Source organism: Scatophagus argus, chromosome 18, assembly GCF_020382885.2.
Source record: "Scatophagus argus isolate fScaArg1 chromosome 18, fScaArg1.pri, whole genome shotgun sequence".
In the NCBI taxonomy this organism is placed as follows: domain Eukaryota; kingdom Metazoa; phylum Chordata; class Actinopteri; family Scatophagidae; genus Scatophagus; species Scatophagus argus.
The window spans coordinates 7,271,246-7,296,284 of record NC_058510.1 but is presented as its reverse complement, the minus strand read 5'-3'; the positions used below and the strand labels follow the sequence as shown (position 1 = coordinate 7,296,284).

At 41.1% G+C, this 25,039-nt stretch overlaps 1 protein-coding gene across 3 annotated transcripts; it reads left to right on the top strand.

Annotated features, from left to right (window-relative positions):
* The first annotated feature begins 279 nt into the window (after positions 1 to 279).
* Positions 280 to 25,017, top strand: zic1 (zic family member 1 (odd-paired homolog, Drosophila)). 3 transcript variants are annotated; one of them, XM_046371288.1, is made up of 4 exons: positions 280 to 1,537; positions 1,995 to 2,158; positions 2,655 to 2,845; positions 24,902 to 25,017. In XM_046371288.1, exons 1-4 carry the CDS (start codon positions 577 to 579, stop codon positions 24,927 to 24,929), a joined length of 1,344 nt encoding a protein of 447 aa, XP_046227244.1. In that variant the 5' UTR covers positions 280 to 576; the 3' UTR covers positions 24,930 to 25,017. The 3 variants fall into 3 exon arrangements, with proteins under 3 accessions (XP_046227244.1, XP_046227246.1, XP_046227245.1); XM_046371289.1 differs by having other exon boundaries at positions 283 to 1,537; positions 2,658 to 2,845; XM_046371290.1 differs by lacking the exon at positions 24,902 to 25,017 and having other exon boundaries at positions 282 to 1,537; positions 2,655 to 3,211.
* Positions 25,018 to 25,039: the final 22 nt, after the last annotated feature.

The window sequence follows — 25,039 nt, the reverse complement described above, 5'->3', positions numbered from 1 at the left end:
TCGTTTGTTTATCTTGCGTTTCTCAACTTTTGTTTTGCTGTTATTCAGCCTTTTAACCAAATTCACAGTCAGCAATCTCACAATATCTGGGATTGATGATGCAAAGAGGCCAATAGAAGCGTGGGCCCTGCATCGTAGATTGTTATTTGGTGAGTGGATGTTATTGGGGGGGGAAAGGGACTCCACCAATGAGCGCGCAGCTCCGAGGCCACGTGACTACCCCCCTCCTCTCCCATTCATCAGGGCTGGACTGTGTTGTCTTTTCAATTCATTTATCTGCAGGAATGATTGCGACTATCAGTCTAGAGCTCACCGCCTGACTGAGGAGGTGAAAGTTGCGCCACAGGAAGATAAACCGCAAAAGACAATATTGCATGTATACACGATTTTGCGTGCGCGTCGGATGAGCGGTATAGGGGAATTCCTCGCTTCCTAAAAAGTAAACAGAAAATCGGTGGATTTGAGAGTTTGCTCAGTCGAGTCAGGTCCAAGAGATAGAGAGAGGGGGGAGGAAGAATATCTGCGCGTGATTTTGTGATTTCTGCTCTCAGTCGTCTCGGCGAGTCTAGACTGAAGATGCTCTTGGACGCAGGACCGCAGTATCCCACCATAGGAGTCACTACTTTCGGCTCCTCACGGCATCACTCAACAGGCGAAGTCACAGAGAGAGAAGTGGCGTTGGGGATAAATCCGTTCGCGGATGGGATGGGCGCATTTAAAATAAACCACAGCTCCCACGATATTGGCTCCGGACAGACGGCGTTTTCCTCCCAGGCGCCCGGCTACGCAGCAGCCGCCCTGGGACACCATCACCACCCGACCCACGTTGGCTCTTACTCCACGGCGGCTTTCAACTCCACCAGGGACTTTCTCTTCAGAAATCGGGGATTCGGGGACGCCACAGGCGCGCAGCACAGTTTGTTCGCCTCCGGAAGTTTCGCAGGGCCACATGGACACTCAGATGCAGCGGGGCACCTGCTCTTCCCGGGGCTCCACGAGCAAGCGGCGAGCCATGCGACTTCCAACGTGGTCAACAGCCAGATGCGGCTGGGCTTCTCGGGGGACATGTACGGACGGGCCGACCAGTACGGCCACGTTACAAGCCCGCGGTCCGACCATTATGCTTCGACCCAGCTGCACGGCTACGGCCCCATGAACATGAATATGGCCGCACACCACGGAGCAGGGGCCTTCTTTCGATACATGAGGCAGCCGATCAAACAAGAGCTCATCTGCAAGTGGGTCGAGCCGGAGCAGCTGACGAATCCCAAAAAGTCGTGCAACAAAACTTTTAGCACGATGCACGAGCTCGTGACCCATCTGACGGTGGAGCATGTGGGGGGACCGGAGCAGACCAACCACATCTGCTTCTGGGAGGAATGTTCGAGAGAAGGAAAGCCATTCAAAGCCAAATACAAACTTGTAAATCATATCAGAGTACACACCGGAGAAAAGCCCTTCCCGTGTCCGTTTCCCGGCTGTGGCAAAGTATTTGCCCGATCGGAAAATCTAAAAATTCACAAACGGACTCACACCGGTAAGACCAGCGCAGGCTGACCGCTTCTTCTGTTTTTACTGGCAAACCCATGCTGACAGTATGCCATCCAAAATATGCATGCGATCCGGCTTATCATTTATTAGGCAGCTGGGGTCTCTTCGCTGCCATGCAGTTGTCAACAGAAAATATTTCGCATGCTTTTTCTTTTTTTAAGTCTCCGTTATTTTATACGAAGAGGATTATTTGTGATTCATATTTAAATCTAATTAAATGAATTAATTCACGAGCCCAAAGTGTGTTAAATCCAATTAATTTGCAGTCTGTGAGTAGCTAAGTAGATTACAGCTGCCTGTGTCCAATCTTTTTTATTTTTCCGTTGAATTATTTCTCACAGTTAGGTTTTCCAAAATCTTAAAAATACGCGTGATGTTGGATTGTGCAATCCAGTGTTAAAACTTGTGTTTATTTTTTTTCCCTCCCTCCTTCCTTCATTTAGGTGAGAAGCCTTTTAAGTGTGAGTTTGATGGCTGCGACAGGCGGTTTGCAAACAGCAGTGACCGCAAGAAACACATGCACGTCCACACGTCGGACAAGCCCTATCTCTGCAAAATGTGCGACAAGTCATACACACACCCCAGCTCCCTCCGAAAACACATGAAGGTAAACACCCGATGGCTTCGGCTCACTTGTCCTAAACACGATTACAAAATGTAAGAAAGGAAATTTCCTTAAAGCGTTTTTTTTTTTGTTCTTGTTTTTTTTTCAGTTTGTTCAGACTGTAATATAGGAATAAAATAAATTCATACTATGTGGTATTACGAGAAGAGCTTGCAGTTTCCATTCCACCAACAGAGAAACAGAAGTTAATTTGCTTTGACACTTTCTTTCTTTTCTTTTCTTTCAAGCGAAAAATGAGATTAAGATCTTAATGAGAATAGCGATGGTTCGGCTGTGCCTTCTTTAAGAATTTTAGCAGACGTTCAAAAACAGTCCAATCAGACAGAGTTTTATTGTGTTTTAATGTGTGTTTTGGTGAATTTCTCATGTCGTGTATTTGCACTAACACAAACCCAGCATGTGCAAGGATGCGTTTTGAAATCTTTATTTTTTTCTTCTCTTCTCTTTCTTCTTCTTCTCCTTCTTCTTATTATTACTGAAGGTGCACGAATCCACCAATCCGGGACCGCAGCCATCTCCAGCAGCCAGTTCAGGGTACGAGTCGTCCACACCGCCTACCATAGTATCACCGTCCACAGAGAACCAGAGCAGCAGCTCCATATCACCAGCAGCCTCAGCAGTACACCACACAGCCAGCCACAGCACGCTGTCGTCAAATTTCAATGAATGGTACGTGTAAATGTTTTTGAAACAAAAAGAAAAAAAAAAGAAAGACAGAAAGTAAGCGAAAAAAGAGAGAGAAAGACTGCAGATTTTTTTTTTTTTAAAAAAAGAGAGAACTGCTTGGAATCAAAGACTTTATAAAGTCAGCCAGTGAAACATGGACTGAGAAAACACGGGAGGCCCAAACGATCAATTAAAGGCTGTCTTAATGTCAATGAAAGAGAATGCATGGACAAAAAGGAGGCGAGGACAGCCACCGAGTTTAACTTTTTTTTCCTCTCTCCCCCCTCCTCCAACCCCCACCTCAATATTTCTTTTGAGTCTTTATTTTTACTGAGAGACTTTTCTCGAAAGAGATCTCCAAAAACAAAACAAAAACAAAAAAAAAAAGCATGCTATCTGCGGGCCTGAATTTTTGTACATAAGGATTTCACCAAGTTGGGAAAAAAAAATGTTAATATTTTATTTTGTAAATAGTTCTATCACAGTCTAAGGGAATTTGTGAAAATGTGGTCCCTAGATATATGGAAAAATGAGATGGTTTTAAGAATATTGCGATGAATAGACTTCATTGAAAAGAATGTTATAGTTGTGAACCAAATGTGAATTATTCAGTATTACTACAGTCTACACGTCGACCTAACCGACTCTTAGTATTAATGTGCTTTTGTAGCCTATTCAGTGCAACATTTTCGTCCAAGGTCCAGTTTGAGTAGCACAGTATCATTGTTGTTATTTAATGTCATGTCGATAAATCGTGTAGTGAAAGCCTGAAATTCCGTGTCAATCTGTTTATGTACGTGATAAATATAAAATCTCTGTCAATTGCTTTGTCTGAAAGGAAGTATTATTACATGTAAGTAGCTCAATTTTCCATATTTATCCGCATGTAAAGGACCGGTAACATGTTAGAAATGATCGGTATTTATGGAGAAATGCGCTCGTTATGTAAAATTTAGTTTACAAAAAAATGTTTGGATACATTTCGTACTATATTAAAGGATTAAAAAATACAATAATGCAATGCGTTGGAGGTTATTGGTTTCATTTGCTCTCTGAGGTTGATCTCAACATGGATGCTGTGCTGGGTGAAACTAATGGGTTTTTTGCATAGGGGATAGTCAAAATAGAATAATTTGTTGCAGATAATTTACTTTTCTTCTGCATAATAATTCATTTAGTGATGTTTCAGTGGAAGAATTAATTCACGTGTCGTTGCACAAATAATTTTAACTCTTTCCAGTGTGTGTGTGTGTGTGTGTGTGTGTGTGTCTCATTCAAAGCCAAAGGTTGTGTTTTAAACGCACTGTCACAACTTCCTTAACAGTTAATAATAAGTAAATCCACTCCCCCCCCCCCCCTTCTGCATCTTCTGTTTATCCAAAATTAACATCCAACACTTTGCCCTGCAGTACTGTGCAAATTAAATCGATTAATCACGGCGGTTGTTCCTCAGTGTAAACCGGAGTAGTTTGCGTTACTTTATTGTTCGGGAATCTAATTTTCAAATCTAATTTATTTTCTTTCCTGCGTTTGTCGGATTTCATAGATTTAGAGGGTGGGGGGGGGGAAGAGCTGAGGAGTCAGTGTGGCCCCCTCATTGTTCCTGGCTTGCAGCTTGCTTGACCGCCCCATTAGGCAGAGATCACATCAGCAGCCGCCAGTGATCACGGTTAACACTGCCAGTGTGCGTGGAGCCACGATGTCAGTCTGCAGCTTCGTCAGAACCGCTGCGCGCACCGAAAAGAGCCAAATAGCAATTTTAATCTTAGAAAGAATCCACACACACACACACACAGCAGCACAAGAGGTGTGTGTGTGTGTGCGCGCGCGTCTCCCGTTTATATCAGCCAAAATAAGGAAGAAAAACCAGCCACGACTCCCACCATCTTTAGATGATTTGTTGAAATGTATTGAAATGTATTCATATTTTCTTTTCACGGACTATTAAATTTGGAGATAAATGAAGGATGGTAATAAAATGACTTTTTCGACTCTATTTAACACTATCTATCTATCTAGGTGCCAGTGCTGGTGCCTCGCTGCTTCAGAACAGACGCACTCCACGCCGTGTGAATTCGTTTGAGGAAAGGCACTTTGTAGCTTTTATAGAAAAATGTTCACATGTAACTGGGAATATAGACGACTTAAAGTGGATGTTAAAAACCATCTCATGTGGTTTCTGGTCCACACGTGCGCCATATTTAAATACGAAGCTGAAGCCAAATGTGGCGATAGAAGCTGAATTCACTTTAAGAAAACAGTTGATTCGTCATGTGAACTTGAAAAAGCTCTTAAAATGTAAAAATTCTGTTTTAAGGGTCCGGACTAATAATGATGGGAAAACACTTCCTAAGGATAGCCTACGTTTGGAGTTTTGCTTGAACTGATGGTTATTTGCCTCGTTATGGCCACAGTCCATACTTTACCCCCCTTTATTTTTTTAAATTCCCCTGCACATGCTTTTATCCGAGGGAGAAACAACAACAACCAGACGCTGCTCCTTTAACGTGCCAACGCCAGGCATGAACCTCGGCTGCTCTGTTTAATTTCCACTTCATGCTTGTGGTGCTGAAAATAAAATGCTCGTCAAAAACAGGAGTCGACGACAGGCTGCAGCGCGTCTCCGTAGCTGACGGTGACTTCAGATCAAATAGGAGCGCAGGAAAAACATCCACTTTAAATGTATTTACGCTCAAGTCTGGGAAATGACAAACACTCAGATATCGGGAAAGCGCAGGCGCCAGCATCATGAATATTTATCACCAACACTTGTGGCCAGTAAACCGAGCCTGACGTTTGTATTACTAAGGTAGACACTGCAGCTCAGCATCGGATATTATATGGAATAGTGCTTCAGCCTTTCACTTCACGTTTTTTCCCCCACTCCTTCCTCATTTTACAAATTTCAAAGTCACAGTTTTGTTTTTTCTGTAATTTATCTGCAAACAACATGGACGTTCAGCACATGGATGTAGGCTGCAGTCTAATGGGAGCCATTTGGAAGTGCTAGTTCCTCTTTATGACATTTTGGACCTTCTTGGTATTTTCTGGTGATCTTCCTCCTCGGAGACAAACTGTATATGTCTGCTCTTTTTGGAAACATCATATGTGCAGTAGGCCTATAGCAATATAGTCCAAGATTAGCAGAAAGCTATAATCCGTGCCTCACTGATGGATGAGGTGCCCATGCATGTGCCAGCACTGTGATCTGCATGCCCAGCTGCCGTCACTCACTGAGACCTAAATCAATAAGTTAAACTTTTGCAGTTGGGTTTAACTATTAGGTTTCCTGTTAAATGATCCTGCATGCAAGAGCCGTGGGTTGGGGGCATGTGATATCTATTTTTATCAACTCTGGAGTTTAAAAACCTAAAGAGTCTACATAACGCCCCCAAGTTGCAAGTCATGAAATATTTTGGAAGGGGGAAAAAAAAGAAAGATCTCCTACAGCCTCCATGTGCCGAGTTTAAGAGTCCTAATACAAAAAAGGTCAAATTCAAGTCAAGGCCACTTTCGTTTATTGGCATGCAGACATTTCAAAACGCCTCCAAGAAAGCCTGTCGTATTTGCAGCCGTAAAACGATTTCATTGCCAGACTCTGGGTAATGGAGCAATCCATCCCACAGTGAAGTTTGCATACAACGATAATCCAGACATTGATTTTTTTTTTCTTTTTTTTTTTTTACAGAAAATGATTGACAATCTTCATGCTTAGTAGCCTAAGTGAGTGGACGATGTGAAAGATGCTTATTTTTGTCCTTTTGATGGTGGAAAACACGACTTTTTATATGTTTGTGGTTTTTTTTTCCTAAGAAGAAGCTCAACAACAATAACACCCTAAGGAAAACATATAAATATAATTAACTACTTTAATATGAGCAAATATCCCGCCTTAATCATAACTTTAGGCTTCTATTCAAATTAACTTCCGACATCAAAACTCAAAATATGACTGACATAATTTATGACTTACATCCTGCTTGAACTCTTTCTTTAAATCTTTCTCATTTGCTAAACAACACCTCCAGCCTGTGTGTTTGAGCTGCTCACAGGTGCGCCAACAGTCCAGCTAATGGCGCAGCTATGCGTTTTATCCGCTAAACAGGCTTCATCCATCGCCACAAAGAAATTGTCAAACTCTTTTCACGAACTTCGTTTTCTTTTAAAATGTAGTGTGGACGTTTTTTTGTTTTTGTTTTGTTTTTTTTTTATGATAATCCAGCCTGCAGCTCATCTAGTTCACAGCTATTTTTATTTAACCACATCACTGATTGGGACATCAATCTGCGCTGGGCCAGCACAGTCCCAGAGCCGCGGCTTTGGAGAGGCTTCGTTATAGTGAAGCATTAGGCTCACGGTGACCCCCGTTGCATCAGTTGTGGTCTCTGACATGCTATTAAGTTCAGACCGTGCAGGAGATTTGTGGAGGCGCTGACACGGTGTTGTCGCGTCCCCCTCTTTGACGTGCTGCTAAATGAGGCCACTCCAATTAGCTCTTTGCGACAGGGTGAGACTGCTGCACACCTCTGCACAAAGAGGGGGGAAAAATCGTCCCTGTCTGAGCCGCAGTTGCTCAATGGAGGGAGGCAGAGTGAACGTCGTGATTCACACCTGAGCTGCCCCACAGCGGTGTTTGTTTGGTTACCGGGCGGTTTTCGGTGCGAGGTGTCTTGCTTCAGGGCACTTGGGCAGGAATGGAGAATGGGAAGGGGGGGGGTCCTTAAATGCACGAAATGGTACGGCAACTGACGAGCTTCCGGCTGCAAAATCTCGTTCGTTTAAAGCCTCTTGCGACCGTCATGCAACGCCCCAGTTAAAGGGCCAATTTGTGTTTTTTTTCCCCCCGATTAAATGACACACAGAAAATAACTGACTCGATGGATCTTTTTTGTGTGTTCCTCTCAACTTGAAGTTGACTATGGACAGATTTTACTCGTGCATTTACAAACACGAGAAATCATTAATAACTTAACCATAGCAGTTTGTTTCCTTTAAGATCCGTCAAAGAAAATGATGACTGATGGCAGTTTCTTTGTGTTTTTAAATGTTGGTAAGACAAGCGAAAAGCCTTTTGTTTGTGCGAGTGCAGGCATGGCCTCTACATCATAAAGTACTTTTAAGAAATTCATCAGGCAGAGTGAATGCAGTGTGTCACTGCAGCTCGACGACATCTGCTCATCTGATGAGTCCAATTGTGTCTTGTTATTTTGCTGAGGAGGATGACCATCCAAAGCTAATCGCTGACAGATTTCTCCTGACCTGTCCCACACTGCAGCTCAGGATGGTTTGGGGTTCAGGGTTGCAGTTCACACTGAATCTTGTCAAAAACTATAAAGATGAGAACAAGTGCTGGCAACTATAGTCAAAAACATGAACAATTTTATTCTTAAAGCCAGGTCAGTGGATGAATATTTTTACAGCAAGCAGTACTTGAACATATTAAGAACAAATCTAAGAAATTCACCAGCCGTTGCACAATCACTTTTCTCTTTGTGTTGCCTGAAATCCATCGTTGTTTTCCTGTTGGGCTACTGCTCAAAACCTTCAAATATTTTTCAGAGACAAGAAGCAATAAATATGGGTCGCTTTGCTTTCCTGTTGCTTTGAGTGCAGATATTTTATCTAGAAATGGATTTAATATTTTTTTTTTCTGTCCTCCCGAGTAAATCATTTTAGAAAAAAAACAAGAGCAATGAAACAAAGTGGAATAATCGCCTGCTCAGTTGGCTCGTGCATGCAGAACTGTTATTTCCAGTGCTATGGTAACATCCACACTTTTTTTTTTCTGCAAACATTTGCTGCTTTATAATTGTTTTGGCTCACTGTTGTTCAGTTTGAGCCTGATAATGGAAGTACATCCATCATTAGTCCATCCATCCATCATTAGAGTCCAGTGTGTGCTGTGATTGTGTGTGCATCTGTAGATATTTTCCATTCCTTTCTGCAGAAGCATTTCTGACATCAAATCTATTCAGAACGGAATAAAATTGCGGTCGAGTCATCAAGTCAAAGCCTTAAACCTTGTAGTAAAATATCGCAACTCAAAAGAAGCATGTCGATAGATAAAAGCGTATCTTCTCACCGCACATTTTCACTGACCTTAGCAGACGCTCCCCCAAGCCACCCTGACATCTTGTAGTCAGTGTGCAGAGGGTATCAACAACAACAGAAACATACCGACTGATGCGGTGCTTCAGTCACACCCGACGAGCTCCACCTCTCCGCAGTGCACTCGTTTATAATTACACTGGCATCACAGAAAGAGAGCAATTAAAGTAAAATCTGGCAAACAAAATGTGATATGTAAGGTATCATCGTAACAGTGCGCTTGGCAATGGAGCATTTTTCAACAGCTGCATCAGCAGGACGCAGGTAGAAATGCAGCTCGACTGGTGATGGGAGCCAAGAAAGATCTGGAAGCTGCACGTGTCTGTCTGTCTGTCTGTCTGTGCAGTAAGTGTTGAACTTACAGCAGGCAAAGAATATCAGCTGGCTGATGTTAGCAGAGGATAGATTTAGGAGTCAGAGAAGACAGAGAAAACTGGCCACATGCAACACGCGAATTAAAAGTACGATCAGAAAAGCACACACAAAAAATGAAGCAATCTTAAATCTTCTGTATGAGCAGCAGCTTTACAAGACTCAATAAAAGATGCTAAAGCGAGACGTACCAAATCCTCACAACTCACGGCCTGACCTCTCTGCCCCTGTAGGAATCTCACAGTTCGATTTTATGTCTGTGGCTCTAATATTCCTCCATATCACAACTGATTGAGTGATACAATGTGGTTTAGGTGAGAACAGGTGATATAACAGGGTAACATCACCTCCCGAGGCTGCGGTGACCTCCGTGCTCCCGTGTGAAAGCTCCTCTCTAACAATGTTAAATACAAACCAATGGTTTTAAAGTCTTTTCAAGGTCTTTGAGGCCAACATATTACAGTGAGAGGTGGAGGTGGAGAAAGGGGATATTTTGTAAAATATTGAACGCACACCTCAAGCTAAAAGGTCAGGGTTTTTTTTAACATCTTGATGCCATGTTTGTTTTTGATGACTCGAGGTGTAAGGGAGCTGAACAAACATGACGAGTGCACATGAAATTAATTTGTTTGAACTCTGGAGTGACCAACACTTGGTCAGTTGTGATCACTGAAATTGTTTGCTAATAACAGTTTCTAAATAAAATGTCACATATTTTTGACCTTATAAAGCCCGTGTATCCCTTCAATTCCAACTGTTTGTTGCTCACTCACAGTTTGATTGATAATCATTGGCCTAAATTTGCTTCCTCCAGGTGTTTGCCGTTTATTATTTTTCCACCCCTTTCAATTAATCACTAATTGGTGTTTCCACCTGCAATGGAAATTATACCACAACTGTGGCCAAAAGCCTCACGCTGCCAGCTCTAGCAAATGCATCAAAATATTAATTGTCAAAATGCCAGGATTTTTAAGTTTACATGATGAACAACCCCCCACTCCATGAAAAAAAAAAACAATACAAAACTAAAAACACAGAACTGTTGTGTCATTGTTGCTTGCGCAGCATGACGCGATCATTGTTCGAGGGTTTTGAAATTAATGACAACAAGAGCTGATTTCAGTGCTTGCCATGTCAGGGGATTATGTCTTATTATGTCTTGCTTGCGGAAAGGTCAGTGTGTGGGATGTAACATGACATTTAACGTCTGCATATGGAAACGGTTCACTGTCAGAGTGGAATGTGCTTGAATAATATGGCATTAATAAATACTTTTTCTTACTAAATGTGTCACGCAAAGGCAGAATTTCTCTCAAATATCATATGCTTTTCCCCTAAGAACATGGCTACTTGTAGCACTAAACTCTACTTTACTGAGGTCTGTGGGAAAAAAAATACTCCACTGCACTCCACTGAAAGGGCAAACAAAAGCACTCAAGAAAGGTCAAGCTCTGAAAAGCAGTGAGGCTTTAATCGACAAATAACATCCAAACTTAGAAAGAAAAATGGCAGGAATGAGGACTGAAATCTAGATGAAAGTTTGTGCTTCTGGAGCACAGAGCAGAGCAGAAATACAGCAGAATGTGAACCCATCAGAACATCAACGCTCACATTGCACAAGTAAAGTTGCACTGGTGGTTTATGGCTTACTGGGAACGTGTCAGCAGCTTTTGCAAGTCAGAAATGAATGCTGAAACTCTGCATGCACTGCAAAAGTTCAAGACGAATCCGCCTGAGCAAGACTGTGACAAGTGTGTTAATGCTATTAAAACTATTATATATGAATATATAATTGTGGTTTTAATCCACTGCATGTCTGTTTACTTGTAGCAAAGCAAAGCAAATAGCAGGACTGGTGTTTACATGACTCGTCTGCAAGCCCTCGTTTTTTGTTGTCTTTTTTTTTTTTTTTTTTAAACATATGACAGCCCCCTGCATTGCATCCTCACTCAGCTATTTGGTACAAAGCCACGCACAGCAGTGGTTTGTGTCTAATGGACAAGTGTTGATAAGTCCTTAAAAAGAGCATCCAGCTGAACTTCTCACTAAAGGTTGTTTCCAAACTTATGTAAGTATCCATCTGTCATCGCTTCACAGAAAGCCGCAGCCTCCGTCATCACACCGATGAATGGCAGCATGTTGCTACACCTAATGGCGAGTGGAATGATTGTTTAAAAGCAGCCATTTCTGCAAATCGCTTCAAATATGTATATTTAAAATTTCTTAAAATCTGTCCACCAGTTGTTTGTATTTTCTTTTTATAAAATAATTGGCTTATGCTTAAAAAACAAAAAACTGCACTCTATAATTGGGTCTCAATGTTGAAACTGTCTCTGCAACACCAGCTTTGTTTATGTTTTCATTTATGTGATTGATTTTTCATGTAAGAAAAAAAAAAGAAAAAGCTGAGGGGTTAAATCAGACTAAAACATCACATTTAAATGTTTTTCTTCAGTTCAATTTTGTCTTCATTTAGCTTGTATAATAATAATAAAAGGGTTTTGGGCCAAATAAACAAATCATCTGCTGGTTCCAGTTTCCCTTTAGGAACTCAACTTTGTGAATTTAAAAATTTTACTTGCTTGTGTTTAAACAAGGCCACTAAAAAACAAACAAACAAAAAAAATAAATCAGAGCCCTCACACTCTCTGTTTTCATTAATGTATTCAAGTCATAACCCCCCCGTGATACTGGCTGGTGAACTGATAATATGAAGTAAAGAGAGAGTGAACACAAAATGCACAAAGCCATGCTCTTCTTTTGTTTCCTCTTAGCGCTCGACACAGGAAGAGAGACTGAATCAGGAGCAGAGCCCATAGAAACACATCTTTAAATAAAATAGTGTCAGCATCAAGCGCTGCAAGTTAATTATAACCAAATGGAGCGTGTGTGTGTGTGTGTGTGTGTGTGTGCGCATGTACGCGTGCTGGGGGGGGGGGATTAGTGTTTTGATCCCGAGCCCTTGCTACACAGAATGGTGACGTACTGTAAGGTTTGAACAGTTTATCCCACCGGGTTACAGTTCGATTGTTTGTAAAAGTGCACTGCGGCTTTCGTCCTCCGAGCCTTTAAGAGCAGACGACATGTCACACACCTGCTTTTGTGAGTTACATGTACTAGAGTTATTTTAATATACGGAGACCCCAAAAGCATTGTGCAATTAAATTTAAAAAAGAAAGTGCCTTGAAAATCTACCACAGCTTGGACTCAATTTGAAATGACGAATCGTGTCTTAAGGTTTTGTCACCCACGTTGTAGAATAAGATATATGCGTGCTACAGAGGACTATTTAGGATTATTTGCATGCCTATTTTGGGAAGCCTAGATCTGAATGTCTGACTGATCATAAATAATTACATCACTCCATGGCTTTAAGCTGCTTCTGCTACAACACAACCCAACCTCATGGCCACGTGCAGCGTTTCAATAAATCACTCATTCCTGACGCTTTTCGCTGAGGGTGTCTGACTACAACCTCAAACATCCATGACAAAACTTTTTGTTCCCTCCTCGTCTAAACATGTGTTTCAGACAGAAACATCCAAAAGTCCAAACTGCATTTTCTAACTCTTAAAACCTTTATTTTTCTTCTTCTGCAATTACGTTCATTCAGGACTGTTGCATGTGCAGATGGTTTGGAGGAGCATCAATCTCTGTCAGCAGTGTAATAATGCAGACATTCCATACTGGGACACTTCATGAGCAGAGGAGGCACATGAGAGGGGGAGTTCCCTAAATCAAATAAAGGCTTGTGTTCTGGCTGAAGTCTGAGAACCAGCACCCCGGTGAGGATGCAGTGGGAATGAAATTATACACACACCCCCCTCCGGTTACACTGTCTGCAGTTTTACACATTACAGTTACAGAAACATTGTTAAGTACTATCAAATAAAATTCAAATGTAACATGCAATAAAATGTTAACGTTTGAGATGTGTAAGCCTGAACCATGGTAATGCGTTTTAGAAACGATTGCAGTTTTATTAAGAAGGTTTTATTGTAAAAACAAAGCTATATAATAGTCAGGTGGGGAGTGCGGCTTTTAAAATTAATGTATATGAACTTTGTAGTCAGATTTCACAAATGCTATGAGGAAAATGTGTTGTGAACTTGCCTAATCATGTCAGTCTTATCCCACTTTGTCACACAAACATTAAGCTACATCTCTATTTACACCATTTCCCCAACTTTCTGGCATGTATCTCTCATAGCGATCTTTCATCCACTGTTCAATCTGAACATGGATTCCAAAGCCATAAAATGCTGGCAGCACTTCTGATTCAACCCCCTTGTACCTCCCTTGACTTTGGGTCCTGGCTTGATGTTGACATCACATGTAGAAAAATTCTCAGGCACAAACTGGAATAACACATGGAAAGTATTGGGGCTGCAGGGAGACATGGGATGGGGAATGATAAGACTGGATGCCCTTCATCTTTCTCTCTGAATACGGGCCTAAGTCAATTTTACTCTCAGCATGAGACTTTCTTCAGCCCAAGTTTTGAGTAAATCCAATCAGCTGTCTGCAGGATTGAGATGTAGTGTATCAGTGACGACAGAGTTTGCTGAACAGGGAAGATGCAGTCCAGCATTTTTAATAAGACACTACACTTTAAGCTCCTCCTAAAGTAGTAATTATCACTTAGAGGGAATTACGCTTTAGGACTTAATGTACGTCGATAAATTATTAAGTATTACTATATAGTCTAATCTGACATAATGTGCTCCCCTGGGACAAACCTGACCCACAGTTGGTTATAAAGTTCCATTCCAAAGTCCATTGCTACTGAAATAAATTAAAAGAGTAAAAAAAATTAAATTAGACCAAACTCTTTATGATTTAGACACCTACATTACTCAAAGTTGTCCGCGACACTTTACTTTACAGTCACAGCAGCAGAGAAAGTGTTTATATTTATGGGCTCGCTCGTGTTTTGTGTGTGTGGCGAGCAGAGGATTAAGCTCTGTGCTTAGCATGGCATTGCTTGAGCGGTTTGGCGTCGCAGCATAGCATGAAACCCCTCGGCCTGCCAGGTGCGAGTTCCCAAATCATACTTCCCCCAAATGTGCATCAACAGTTTTGACAGGCTGAGTGTACAGTGCTATTGTACACTCAACAGTGCTGCTGTTCCAAGAAGACAGAGCACACATACATCACATGCTCCTTTTTTTTTTTTTATTCTTACTGTTTTTGGGCACCTTCCCATCTCCACCCCTCTCGCTTTCTTTCCTCTCTCTCTCTCTCTTTTTTTTTTTTTTTTGATTGGCTTGATTCCATGCTCATTAGCATGTCCCATTATCTTCTGGAATATTCAGGGGAATATTTCAAGTTGCTGCCATTCCAATTATTATAATATACAACATGGTTCATGACTTTCAAGTTTCTGGAAGTGCTTCAGCTTTTCTTTTTTTTTTTTCTTTTTTTTTGTCAAGGTCCTCAGTCACATGTGAGGGCTGTAGATTTTTCAAGGGCATCTGTTCCAAGCTGGCCCAGAAGAGAGACAACATGGCAAAGAGGAGGTGGGCTGTGTTTGTATGTGTGTGTGTGTGTGTGTGTGTGTGTGTGTGTGTGCTGGTGGGGGGGGGGGGGGGGGGGGGGGGGGGGGTAACCCAGAGCAAGCTGGAAAGATCCACCTAGAATTTGTTGAATCAAATCCTTGCACCTGGATATAATTGTCCTGCTGCTGTGCTGGGAGTTGCCAATGCCACAAAGAGACCAAATTAGTGGCTCGAAAATGGCGACCTGTCAAGACACGCAGCCTCACCTGGTATCATATTTTACCAAGACAAAACACTTTCCTTGCATTGCTAGTTAATGATTATTTTGTTTACGGGCTCGGGTAAATACACCACTCTGAATTGCTGAGATGATGAGCATGAAATCAAGCTGCAACAACACCAAACAATACAGCAGTGTGTAATAGCTTCTCCAAGTGCCAAATGAATCATTTACATGTGAACTAAATCAAATGCAAATGGTTTTGTGTTGTATTCAAACCCTCTTCCCCCCCTCTTTTTTTGTGTCGACTTAAGGCTTTGGTACATGTGCTCTTTAATGATCAATCGTCTAGTTCAGATAACTCAGCATCAGGTTTGGTACCGAATCAATGCTCACGTATTTTCTTTACAGTTCACCATATGGATGCACGATAAACAAAGAATTAACATAAATAGGTAACCAAAGGAATTATCACATAGTAATAGTAATGTTGATCGGATTCTTGGGTGTGACCAAACTTTAATGACTTCTTGTGCGAGATGAGGGGAGTCCTTTCATCTGTGCTTTTATTCTCTTCAAATATATAACTTAAAATTATTACATGAGAAAACTCACTTATGTGTGGCTCCTTCAGGTCAGCCTGCTGATTGTGTGAAGGGAAAAGAATTACATCTTCTTTAGTAAATAATGTAGCTTACAGAGGTGGCAAGGATAAAGAATTACAACCCTGGGGGGTCACACCAATAACTAACATTGATGAATCTTGTGGAAGGTAACACCAAGCCTAAGCATTCTTCTAAGAATATTAATGGAATATCCTCTATTTATATTCCTACATAAACTCCAGCTCTATGTGAAGTTTATGGTATCCATCTTCGGCTGTGACAAATTAGTGTTGTTGCATGGCAAAAAAAGATTATCATCTGTATTTTTAATTTAATTTTTAATCTTGCCGAGTTATCTGGTGTAGAAAATGCAATTTATCACACTTTGTGCACTAATCTGGCCACTTTGCAGTTTGTATCTCACATGGATGAATGATTATGCAAAGCTTTGGAACAAAAATGATTCTTTCAGTTTGTAATTAAAATCAGATTTTTTTTTAATTAAAACTGGATATGTTGTATGGTGCAAGGTTTTATGGATAGGAGCGGAGGGAGAATTCTCTGTTTCCATGTCATTTTGGGTTGGGCTTGGCGCGGAGTTAAAGCAGTGCGGTCGGAGTATGGTTAGGTGTATAATGGTTGCTGGGTGAAGCCGTATAAGCAATGTGGCAGCTTCGCGGCCTGTCAATGTTTTCACTGGGAGAAGGAAACATATTTTGGAACTGGAGGAAAGCTGAGAGCAGAGTCAGGAAGAGTTCTTTCTTGGTGTTTGCACTTTTTGCACATATTCACATTCTTCGAACTGGATGCAAAGCTTTTCAACTCCATTTATGTTTACAATGTCAAAGTTAACATTTTAAAATCGGGAATTTAAAAGAAAAAAGCATCACAGTTACCTCATTTGACATCAAAGCACGCTTCCTAGGTGAAAACATTCCTAGTTCATTTCCTGTGGCATGAAAACAAGTTGGAAAACATGCATCCAGTTGTCTCATTCATGGACGATAAAAAGGGTTTTCGAGGAAGTAATTGCTGAATCTGGAGTAATCCATCATGGTTTCTGTGCCTCTGCACCTGCATGATGAGGGACATCCTCAGGGGATCGGGGCTATAGACAGTGTGGTGCGTAGTCTAATGGTTGAATCAGCTGGCAGGTGTGCCCCAGAAGCTTCTCTGCCACCTGCACACTGGACAGTCCATAAATGGTCTAACTGTTGTATTGCTTAGCTGGACAGGAAGACACACCTGGGCCAGGCTGAATTAAATGCTTAATGGGTGTGTCTTGTTCTGCCAGAGGGGGGGAAAAAAAAAGAAACACCCTGTGAATCTCTGATCTCCTTCTCCACATTTTCAAGCCGATATTATCCATTATTATCAACCCTCCACTTTTGTCTCCACCACAAACATTATGCTATGAGCCATTTGGAAACTACTATATTCAAAAATAAAGAGGGCACATTTCTGTTTTCATCAATCATCCAATCAGACTGTCGAGGATGTCGGATGAGTCTCAAGGACTGTTTGTTGGCAAACCAGGATGTGCACAGTATAAAGTAAATAGCAGTGAACAGCAGTCTAAGTGGCTTTGAGCTAACAATGATACAGACGAGCAAAAAGCTCAGCAACACCAATATTTTCTTGTAAGACGGAATAAATTGACCCCTTTCCTCCCCCAGAGTGTAGCTGTGGATTTGAATGGCCATTAGTGCCATCACAAAACAAATTAATCTAACAGAGGATCCAGGAAAGCCGATGCTAATTTCCGACTGCAAAATTCAAAGTAAGCAATTACAAGGAAAAAAAAAAAAGCTCTGGATACTTCTATTGGCTCTATCACTTTTGTTTGTATAAGAGTTTATCTACATTTGATTCAAAAATGTACCTAATCAGGTCACCATCAGAGTCTCATTCTGCATAATTTTTACCAATTCAAGAATCATATTTGAACAGATCAAATCAGTTATGATAGTATTATAATAAACTGGTGTTGTTATTGCCAGTGTCCCTCAGAAACTATGGCAGACTTTCCACTAATCCTTTCATTTGCTGCCAAGCGACTGTCCTTGTTTTGTGCCCACAAATCAAGGCAGCACTTGCACAAATTCGAACAACAAGGCAGCTCACAACCAAAAGCAGTTACAATATAGCAGCAGTTGGTTTCAAGTCATATTCTGTTCACTGCTTGGCCTCGTCGCCGTCAGAAGCAGCAAATCTGTGACTGTTTACTACGTCTAAAGGGAGGCCACACTGGAGATTAATAAATTAAGATATTTTGAAACTAAAGCTTTTGGTGAAGTCACGGTATATGTTTAAGGAGTTTGAAGAGGATGCATTGAGGTAATAGGATGGCATGATCGGGGACAGGTCTGGTATGTGAAGAGATTATGACCGAGTGGTCACAATAGGTAAGAAAAAGCTCTGACAGCGCACATTAACAAACAATTACAAAACATGGAAACCTGAAGAACTAATGCTGTGGTGTGAACATCACCTGCCAAAGCAAAATGAACATCAAATTTCAGCATGTGAAGCGAAGACTTAAATTTATGTGTGCGTGACCCCTACCCCAGTGAGCAACCTTACATAACCTCATAACATCCTTATAGGTTTAATATTAACAGCGTTTTGTTAGTAAAATGTTCAAAACAAACACCTCAATGCAAAGTTAACTCAATGAAATCTTCTTAAAGATGCACAGCCTCAGAAACGTTATTACTAATAAGTTTAATACTTCACAACACATTTCATCATCACACCTCCATCCACATGACTACTAACCATTCAGTATTTACAATAATTACAGTATAGTAATTGCAGTAATTACAAATGATTCTAAACATGGCATTTATTGTAATTTGCTCTTCATTTTCAACTTAACAGCCTCGTGACACACATCTGACACTGTCAACTTACAACATTCAGTGACTAAAGCAACTTGGCTGCTTTTTAAGTTGATCTCATCATTAAAGTGATAAATATGCATCACATCTCGCAATTGTTTGTTTTGATAATGTCACTTATGATGTTTTGAAGCTACTTTTACTAATTATGATTATCTCCAAATAATAGATTCCAAAATGTTAGCTGAGTTTTAAAGATGGGGAAATGAATAATGTCCCTGTCTTGTACATAAATGATGCATCTGTCTTATTATTAATGCTGTGTGAATAATTTGGCCTCGTCACAGCTGAGATGGGTGATTTAAGAAAGAACAGGCAGTGGAGACTTTTAACGGCAGATGTACTGACTACTTTGTTGACGGCTGCAAGCTTACATAAAAGGATTTGATGTTTATCTCCTCAGAGATATCAGATGTAGCTTTGGGTTGATGTTTGAATACGGTACAAATAGAAACACAGTTTTTGCTTTCTGCGAGCAGCTCCCAAGCCAGCCAGAGCTCCCAAGTGTACTCTTTCAGGGGGCCGACCCCGTCTGCGGCGCATTAGTTTCTAGTTCTTGAGATTTAAACTGTGGCAGCAACACATAGTGTAACAGCTCCCCGGAGAGAACCAGTGATTGCACTCCAGTGCATGAGGTGATATTATGTTTAATGTGTCGGTTTATTCCTTGAGGGGTTCCCAACATCTGGCATGCTTTTAATTCTTGGGACGTTCCCATTTCTATGTCTTTCACTTCTCCTGAGAATCACTGATGCAAAGCTTAGACTGCATGGGTCAGGTTTTTCTTTATATGTTTGTCAGTGTGGTTGTCATTATCAATTAGGCAAAGGAAAAGTGCCCATTTCCTGTTGTTGTCTTTCAATTTCTGTCCTCAAGTAGCTGATTTCCTGCAATCTTGCACGTGCCGTCTGGTTTCAAAAACTGTATTTGTTCTCACGTGTTAGGATAGTCTTCTTTAAGGTTTCAGTGTCACCCAGCCTCACAGGTAGAGCTCTCTGCAGGCCCCGTCTGCAGCTATCCCTCAGTTAGCCATCCCATATTAGAGGCCAGCTCTCTGCGGTAAAAGACCCTGCCGGAAACTGGGTTTGATTTGTTGATGTGAGTGCGCTGAGGGCAGAATGGGGGCCAAGCATTAATGGGATCGAGACAATAGGCCATCACTAATCAGAGACCTCAAGGTTGCCATGAGGTTAATTGTAATGCAGGTGGCACTAGGGGAGGGGGCGAATAAGAAATGTCGACTCCTTTACTGCCTTGGCGGCCATTGTGTTCTAACATTAAGCCCTGGGGCTAGGATTTGGCTTTCTCTCTCGCTCTTTCCCCTGTGTCCTCTCTACCTTTTAATTTCTGATTATCCGCTGGTTCCCATTCAACCACCGTGGGTTAAAGAAAACCTTTTGCCACATGTCAAAAGGAAATGTTAATATTGAGCCTGTCCTGGCTGTTGTGATGCGTGGCAATCCATTGTGGGGCTCCACTGGTGATTCAACAGTGCATTTCACATTCACTGGAAGCACTCCTGTTGCATCATTATTTGTTTAAACTGACAGAAACAGCAGATCCTGCTTGCTTTTGTGTCAGTGAAAGAGCATCTCCAAACAACAGCCAGGTCATGAATACACAATAGGAGAGTGTCTTCAGAGCAGCATTTGTTTTGGGGTTTGTTGTTTCTTGTGACCATTTTTCTGGGAGGTTGGACTGAGCCACATTTACCATGCTGATGTTTTTCACAGTTTTCCTGTGAGCTGTTTGAAATGTGGCGTTTACTGAGAGGGACACATCACTGAAACTGCCAAGAAAATGACACTTATTTTCTGTGGCTTTTTTTATCAACATATTGAGGAAACTTTTTTATGTGCAAGTTGCAAAATGTTAATACTGAACCTGGAAAACATTCAGTGGCGACGTATTTCATTTCAAACAACATCTGTGTATGCAACCACAATATCTGCTGTTAGCATGATTATGAAATTTTACGGTTGTGTTTAGGTACTCACAGCACTTGGTTAACATTAGCAAAAGATCTTGGTTAAGTAATGAACAAGCTTGTGGTGCTTTGAGCTAAATGCTAATGTAAACACACTAACATGCTTGCAATGCCAATACTATCAAGCTGTTGTTTACCATTTCATCATCCTGGGTTAGTACATTAGTGTGGTATTTCCTGCTGTTAACAGTTTGATATTGTTTATACCCACGATTTTTTTTTTCTCGTATAACTCAGTTTCATTCAGTTAACAGGTTAAGCTGCAATTACATCCTTTGTATTCGGGCACATTTAGCCTAACCGAAAACCCCAATTTTTCCCTAAACCTGACTAAAATTAATTTGTTGCCCAAACATAACTCAAGATACAAACTTTGATCTGCAGTCAAAGTCCTGCCTTCCCTTTGTAAGCCTGTCAACCAGCCTGATCATGAAATATTGTGTAGTACAGAAAGTTTGCTCCCTGCAGAAAAACGTCCCACCAAGCATAATGCAGGCAGCAATTACGTTTCCCTCAAATCCAAACAGGAAAATTAGTAGAAATATAAATATAATTTCTAAAGATCAGGGTTGGATGTGGTGCAGCATTTGATGGCTCCAATCAAATACGAGGATTCTTCACAGATATGTAGTTGGTTAATTAACCTGAGTATCAATATTTACTTTTTGTTTAATCTGTGTCTCAGTATGCAGATCGGATTTGTCATTAAAGTGATTAATCTTTCAGAAACCATCTCTTTCATCCTATTTGATTTGGTCCCTTTGTTAGAATGTCCTCTAAAGTTTGACGTATTTTCTCCTCTGCTACACTGGCCCTCTCACGACTTTGAATCTTGAAATGTAAAACACCACAAATGCTGTCCACTCATGTCATCCAAGATTGTTGGCCAACCACAGCAGCTCTAGTACAGGAGATTACAGTGACTTGCAGTAGTTGTGAGCTCTTGCTCTCTTCCCCTTTGTATTTGAGAGGAAAGGGGTCAACTGGAGTAAAGGGAGGGAGGTGGATTGCCTTGAAAGACAAACATCTCAATGTCTGCCAACCTGCAAATGGCCCGTGTTTATTCAGCTGAGGATTGGACAGCAGCCAGAGCATCACTGTGGCAGACTCCTTGTTCCACAGCATATGTGAGGGCAATACATTGAAATTTGCGTTTGATACCTGACAAATGAGATGATACTGAACAGCAGGGATGCTGGTAAGGCATGACTGGATGAGGTACTGCGGTATGGTGGAGGGTAAGAAGAGGGACGGAGGTACTATGTTCCTGCCAAGATCCTTCCTTTCATCATCAATGTTTTTATTGAAATTTCTGTCATAAAAATGTGGTACAAAAATGCAAAGTATGAGGAAAAACTGGCCAATGTATTGTTATCTTCATTACCTTACAACGACATGGCATTACTGCTGAACCAATCTCCCACTGACCAAAGGCTGGATCACTATACTTGTCTGCTCTGATCACCTGTCTGTGTCAAAAATGCTAATTAGCCTCAAAGCAGCCGCCTTTCGTTTAGAAAGCCTTTGCATCTTGCATGCAAAAATATGCATTTCGCATTTCAGCTTTATTTTTAATCCAAGAGTTTCAAACTTGCACCATCCAAATAGTATTAACCTGGTGATTATACAGTACACTGGCTTTAAAAATTGCAAATGTTATATACACCTTTCATCTTTCACCCACTTCATGTGACCAAGACCTTGGTCTGACAAAACCAGATAAAGCAGCATTATTCCAACTATGGGCTGATATTTACCACATTTATCCGGATATGTGACATTGAGAGGGACAAGCAGAACCAGCAGGGCGATTAAGGCCCTATTATCACCTGTGCCTCCAAGACATCCGTGACTTCGCCACATATCCACATGGGCAGGAAATCTGTCGAGCTGCAGACTAGCAGTGACTTTGAAATCAACCTCTTACGATGAGTTGCAATGTAAAGCACTTTGAAAAGCAAGATGGTGCTTACCTGAGCAGATCATCTGTTGTCACTACACGTCTTTGGGGGGTTGGTCGATCACATCCGTCAAAGTGTTTAGGAGTGTTCATATCAAGCGGAACATTCTTTCATCTCGCTTAAGGATGAGTGTGGCGTTCACGCCTCCAGCTAAGCTCTGAAGTGACACCTCCGTCCTGATCGGTTGGCCTTCACCAGGGATTGATCAGCAGCTCTCACATTCAATCATAGTGGAACCTCGTGTCAGTGTCAGGTTTTTAATCCGAACCTTTCCCCAACTTCACATCTCATTGATGTTATTTCAAAGTCAAGTCCCAACTGCAAGAATAGGGGGAAGCTAAAGAATTTAATCTGGATACTGAAACCATTTTATTTGAGGGTTTCTGATTGGATCAGTCGCATTATAGTGACACTACACCACTTCATATTCCAAACCATGTGTGTGGTGGTTGAAGCTTGCATCAGTGCAGTGTTTCTACTGTTTATGAGTAACAGTACCACCTTTTTTGCACAGAATAAAAAAAATGTAATAAATATTTCATTTTGGACATTTATTATATCTCATATTTCTCACTGTATATAACAGATGTGAGTTCATGCTCGACACTATACTTTGGTACGGTGCATCGAATGGCGAAATTTGTGTTTGGGAACATTTTATTTTAAATAAATTAAATTAAACTAAATTGTTTATTCATGTTGTGTTTGATAGGGAATTTCCCTTAAAAGTCATAAACTTGCTATAATAAATAATGTGTACAGGAATCTGTGGGCATTAACTTACATGTTCAGGTATAACTTTAAAGTTAGTTTTGAAAGCATAGATAACACATTTTGCACATATTCACTGGTTGATAACTTCATCATTTTTCTGTGTCTTAAGGTCTAATCACCAAGTCTGGTGCAACAAGTCTCCTTCTCGAGATTTCTCCTGAAATCCTGATTGTTTGTCACTGAGGAGGATCTTATGTCTAAAACATCAACACATACCATCTCTCATCTAAGACATAGCACCTTTTGGGAGGTGTAGACTGCGTTAAGTGAGACTGTGAAATCCTTCGAGGCTCAGCTATGGAAAAATGTGTCTGAATTCCCAACATGACACCCAGCTTCCGCCACCTTTGCTGCTGTAGGATCCAGAGTCTTTGGGCGAAGGGGGTGTAACAGATTATGAACTGACTTCCTAGTAGCTACTCAAGTGTAAACACACAAATGCCTTCATTAGGAGGTGTTTCCATTTAAGATATATATGTTGACTAAAATACAGGATCAGCTGTCCCCGGATGACATTGATTACAGAGTGTTAAATACAAGACAGGAAATGCTGTAGGTGGATAATTGTGTGATTAGTGGATAAATGAAGTTGTAAAAGCCATCTGGTACATTTCATTGTAAAATTAAGGAGCACGGAGGTTTCTTTTAGCTACTATACACCTGAACAGGAGTTTATTGCTTGAAGGTTGTTTGTACTGAGGCAATAAAGACATCTCACTTGTGTATTTAGCATCTAGTCTAGTTTCATTATGTGCGTTTACATTACCTACAACACTGAATTACTCTATATAAATGGCCCTTGGGGGAGGAGGGGGGGGACAGGACTCCAGACTCCCTGCCTTCTACCCAGGAACCAACCAACTGGGATGGTTTTAATGCCGCCACATAATTTGTATTTTTACATTTGCTTTACATATGATTATGTTATTACATATTTTCAGTTCGCAGTCACAATCAGGTTGCATTACGGGGTTAGATGTAATCCCAAAGTAATACAAATTCAGCTCACAGCTAATGATATTCATGAGGTGCAGCGTGTCTCAGCCCTCTGCCAGTAGCTTGTACCTATTGTTAAGCCTCCCCGTCTTCCCCTGAGGTATGGGCTAGTGGCAACATTTAAGGAAATGACATAATCTACACTTACACACAGAAAAGCCATCATTGAAACCGAAAGTATTCCTGGCTGGTTTGTTCATGTTTGCACTACACCAAATGTCTTTCTCTTTTCAAAATAAATGGTTGGGGAATAGAATTTACCTCTTCAAATTATGAAGACTACCATATGAGGTATGAACTTGTCCTTCAAATAAATTATTAGGGAGAAACTACATGTGATATATGACAAGCATTTTCTCTTTTTTCGAGACATCAAAGCGGCTCAGTCTGTTGTTATCCTTCTTGTCACTACCAAGAGCTTTTCCAAAGGACATGAAAACTTGCAGCCCTCGTCTATCTCACTGCTTGCCATTTAACATAAGACAATAACCTCCTTAAGTACTAGACTAAGTCTCAGCTCCGCCTGCATTAGGCAAAAAAGGCTTGTGTAATTAGTCTTGCACTATAAATCAAGTGGTGTGAATCTATTTCGCCATGCCCTAATTGAAAGTGCTCTCTTTTTTTTCCCTGTGCTGTAGTCGGACACAGAGCTCCATCGGATGGTGATAGATGTGGAATCCAGCACAAACAGTTTGAACCAGTCAGGCTGTGATTGATCAGTACCCTCTGGGATGTCGGGTGGATCTTTCTCCTTCAACCAGAAGATAAAAGCCTTA

Excerpts from the sequence above, each read along its gene's own strand:
- zic1 (XM_046371288.1), top strand. The coding sequence starts at position 577 with ATGCTCTTGGACGCAGGACCGCAGTATCCCACCATAGGAGTCACTACT. Across the intron at positions 1,538-1,994 it reads TCACAAACGGACTCACACCG|GTGAGAAGCCTTTTAAGTGT; the intron begins GTAAGACCAGCG and ends TCCTTCATTTAG. Across the intron at positions 2,159-2,654 it reads CCCTCCGAAAACACATGAAG|AAGGTGCACGAATCCACCAA; the intron begins GTAAACACCCGA and ends TTATTATTACTG.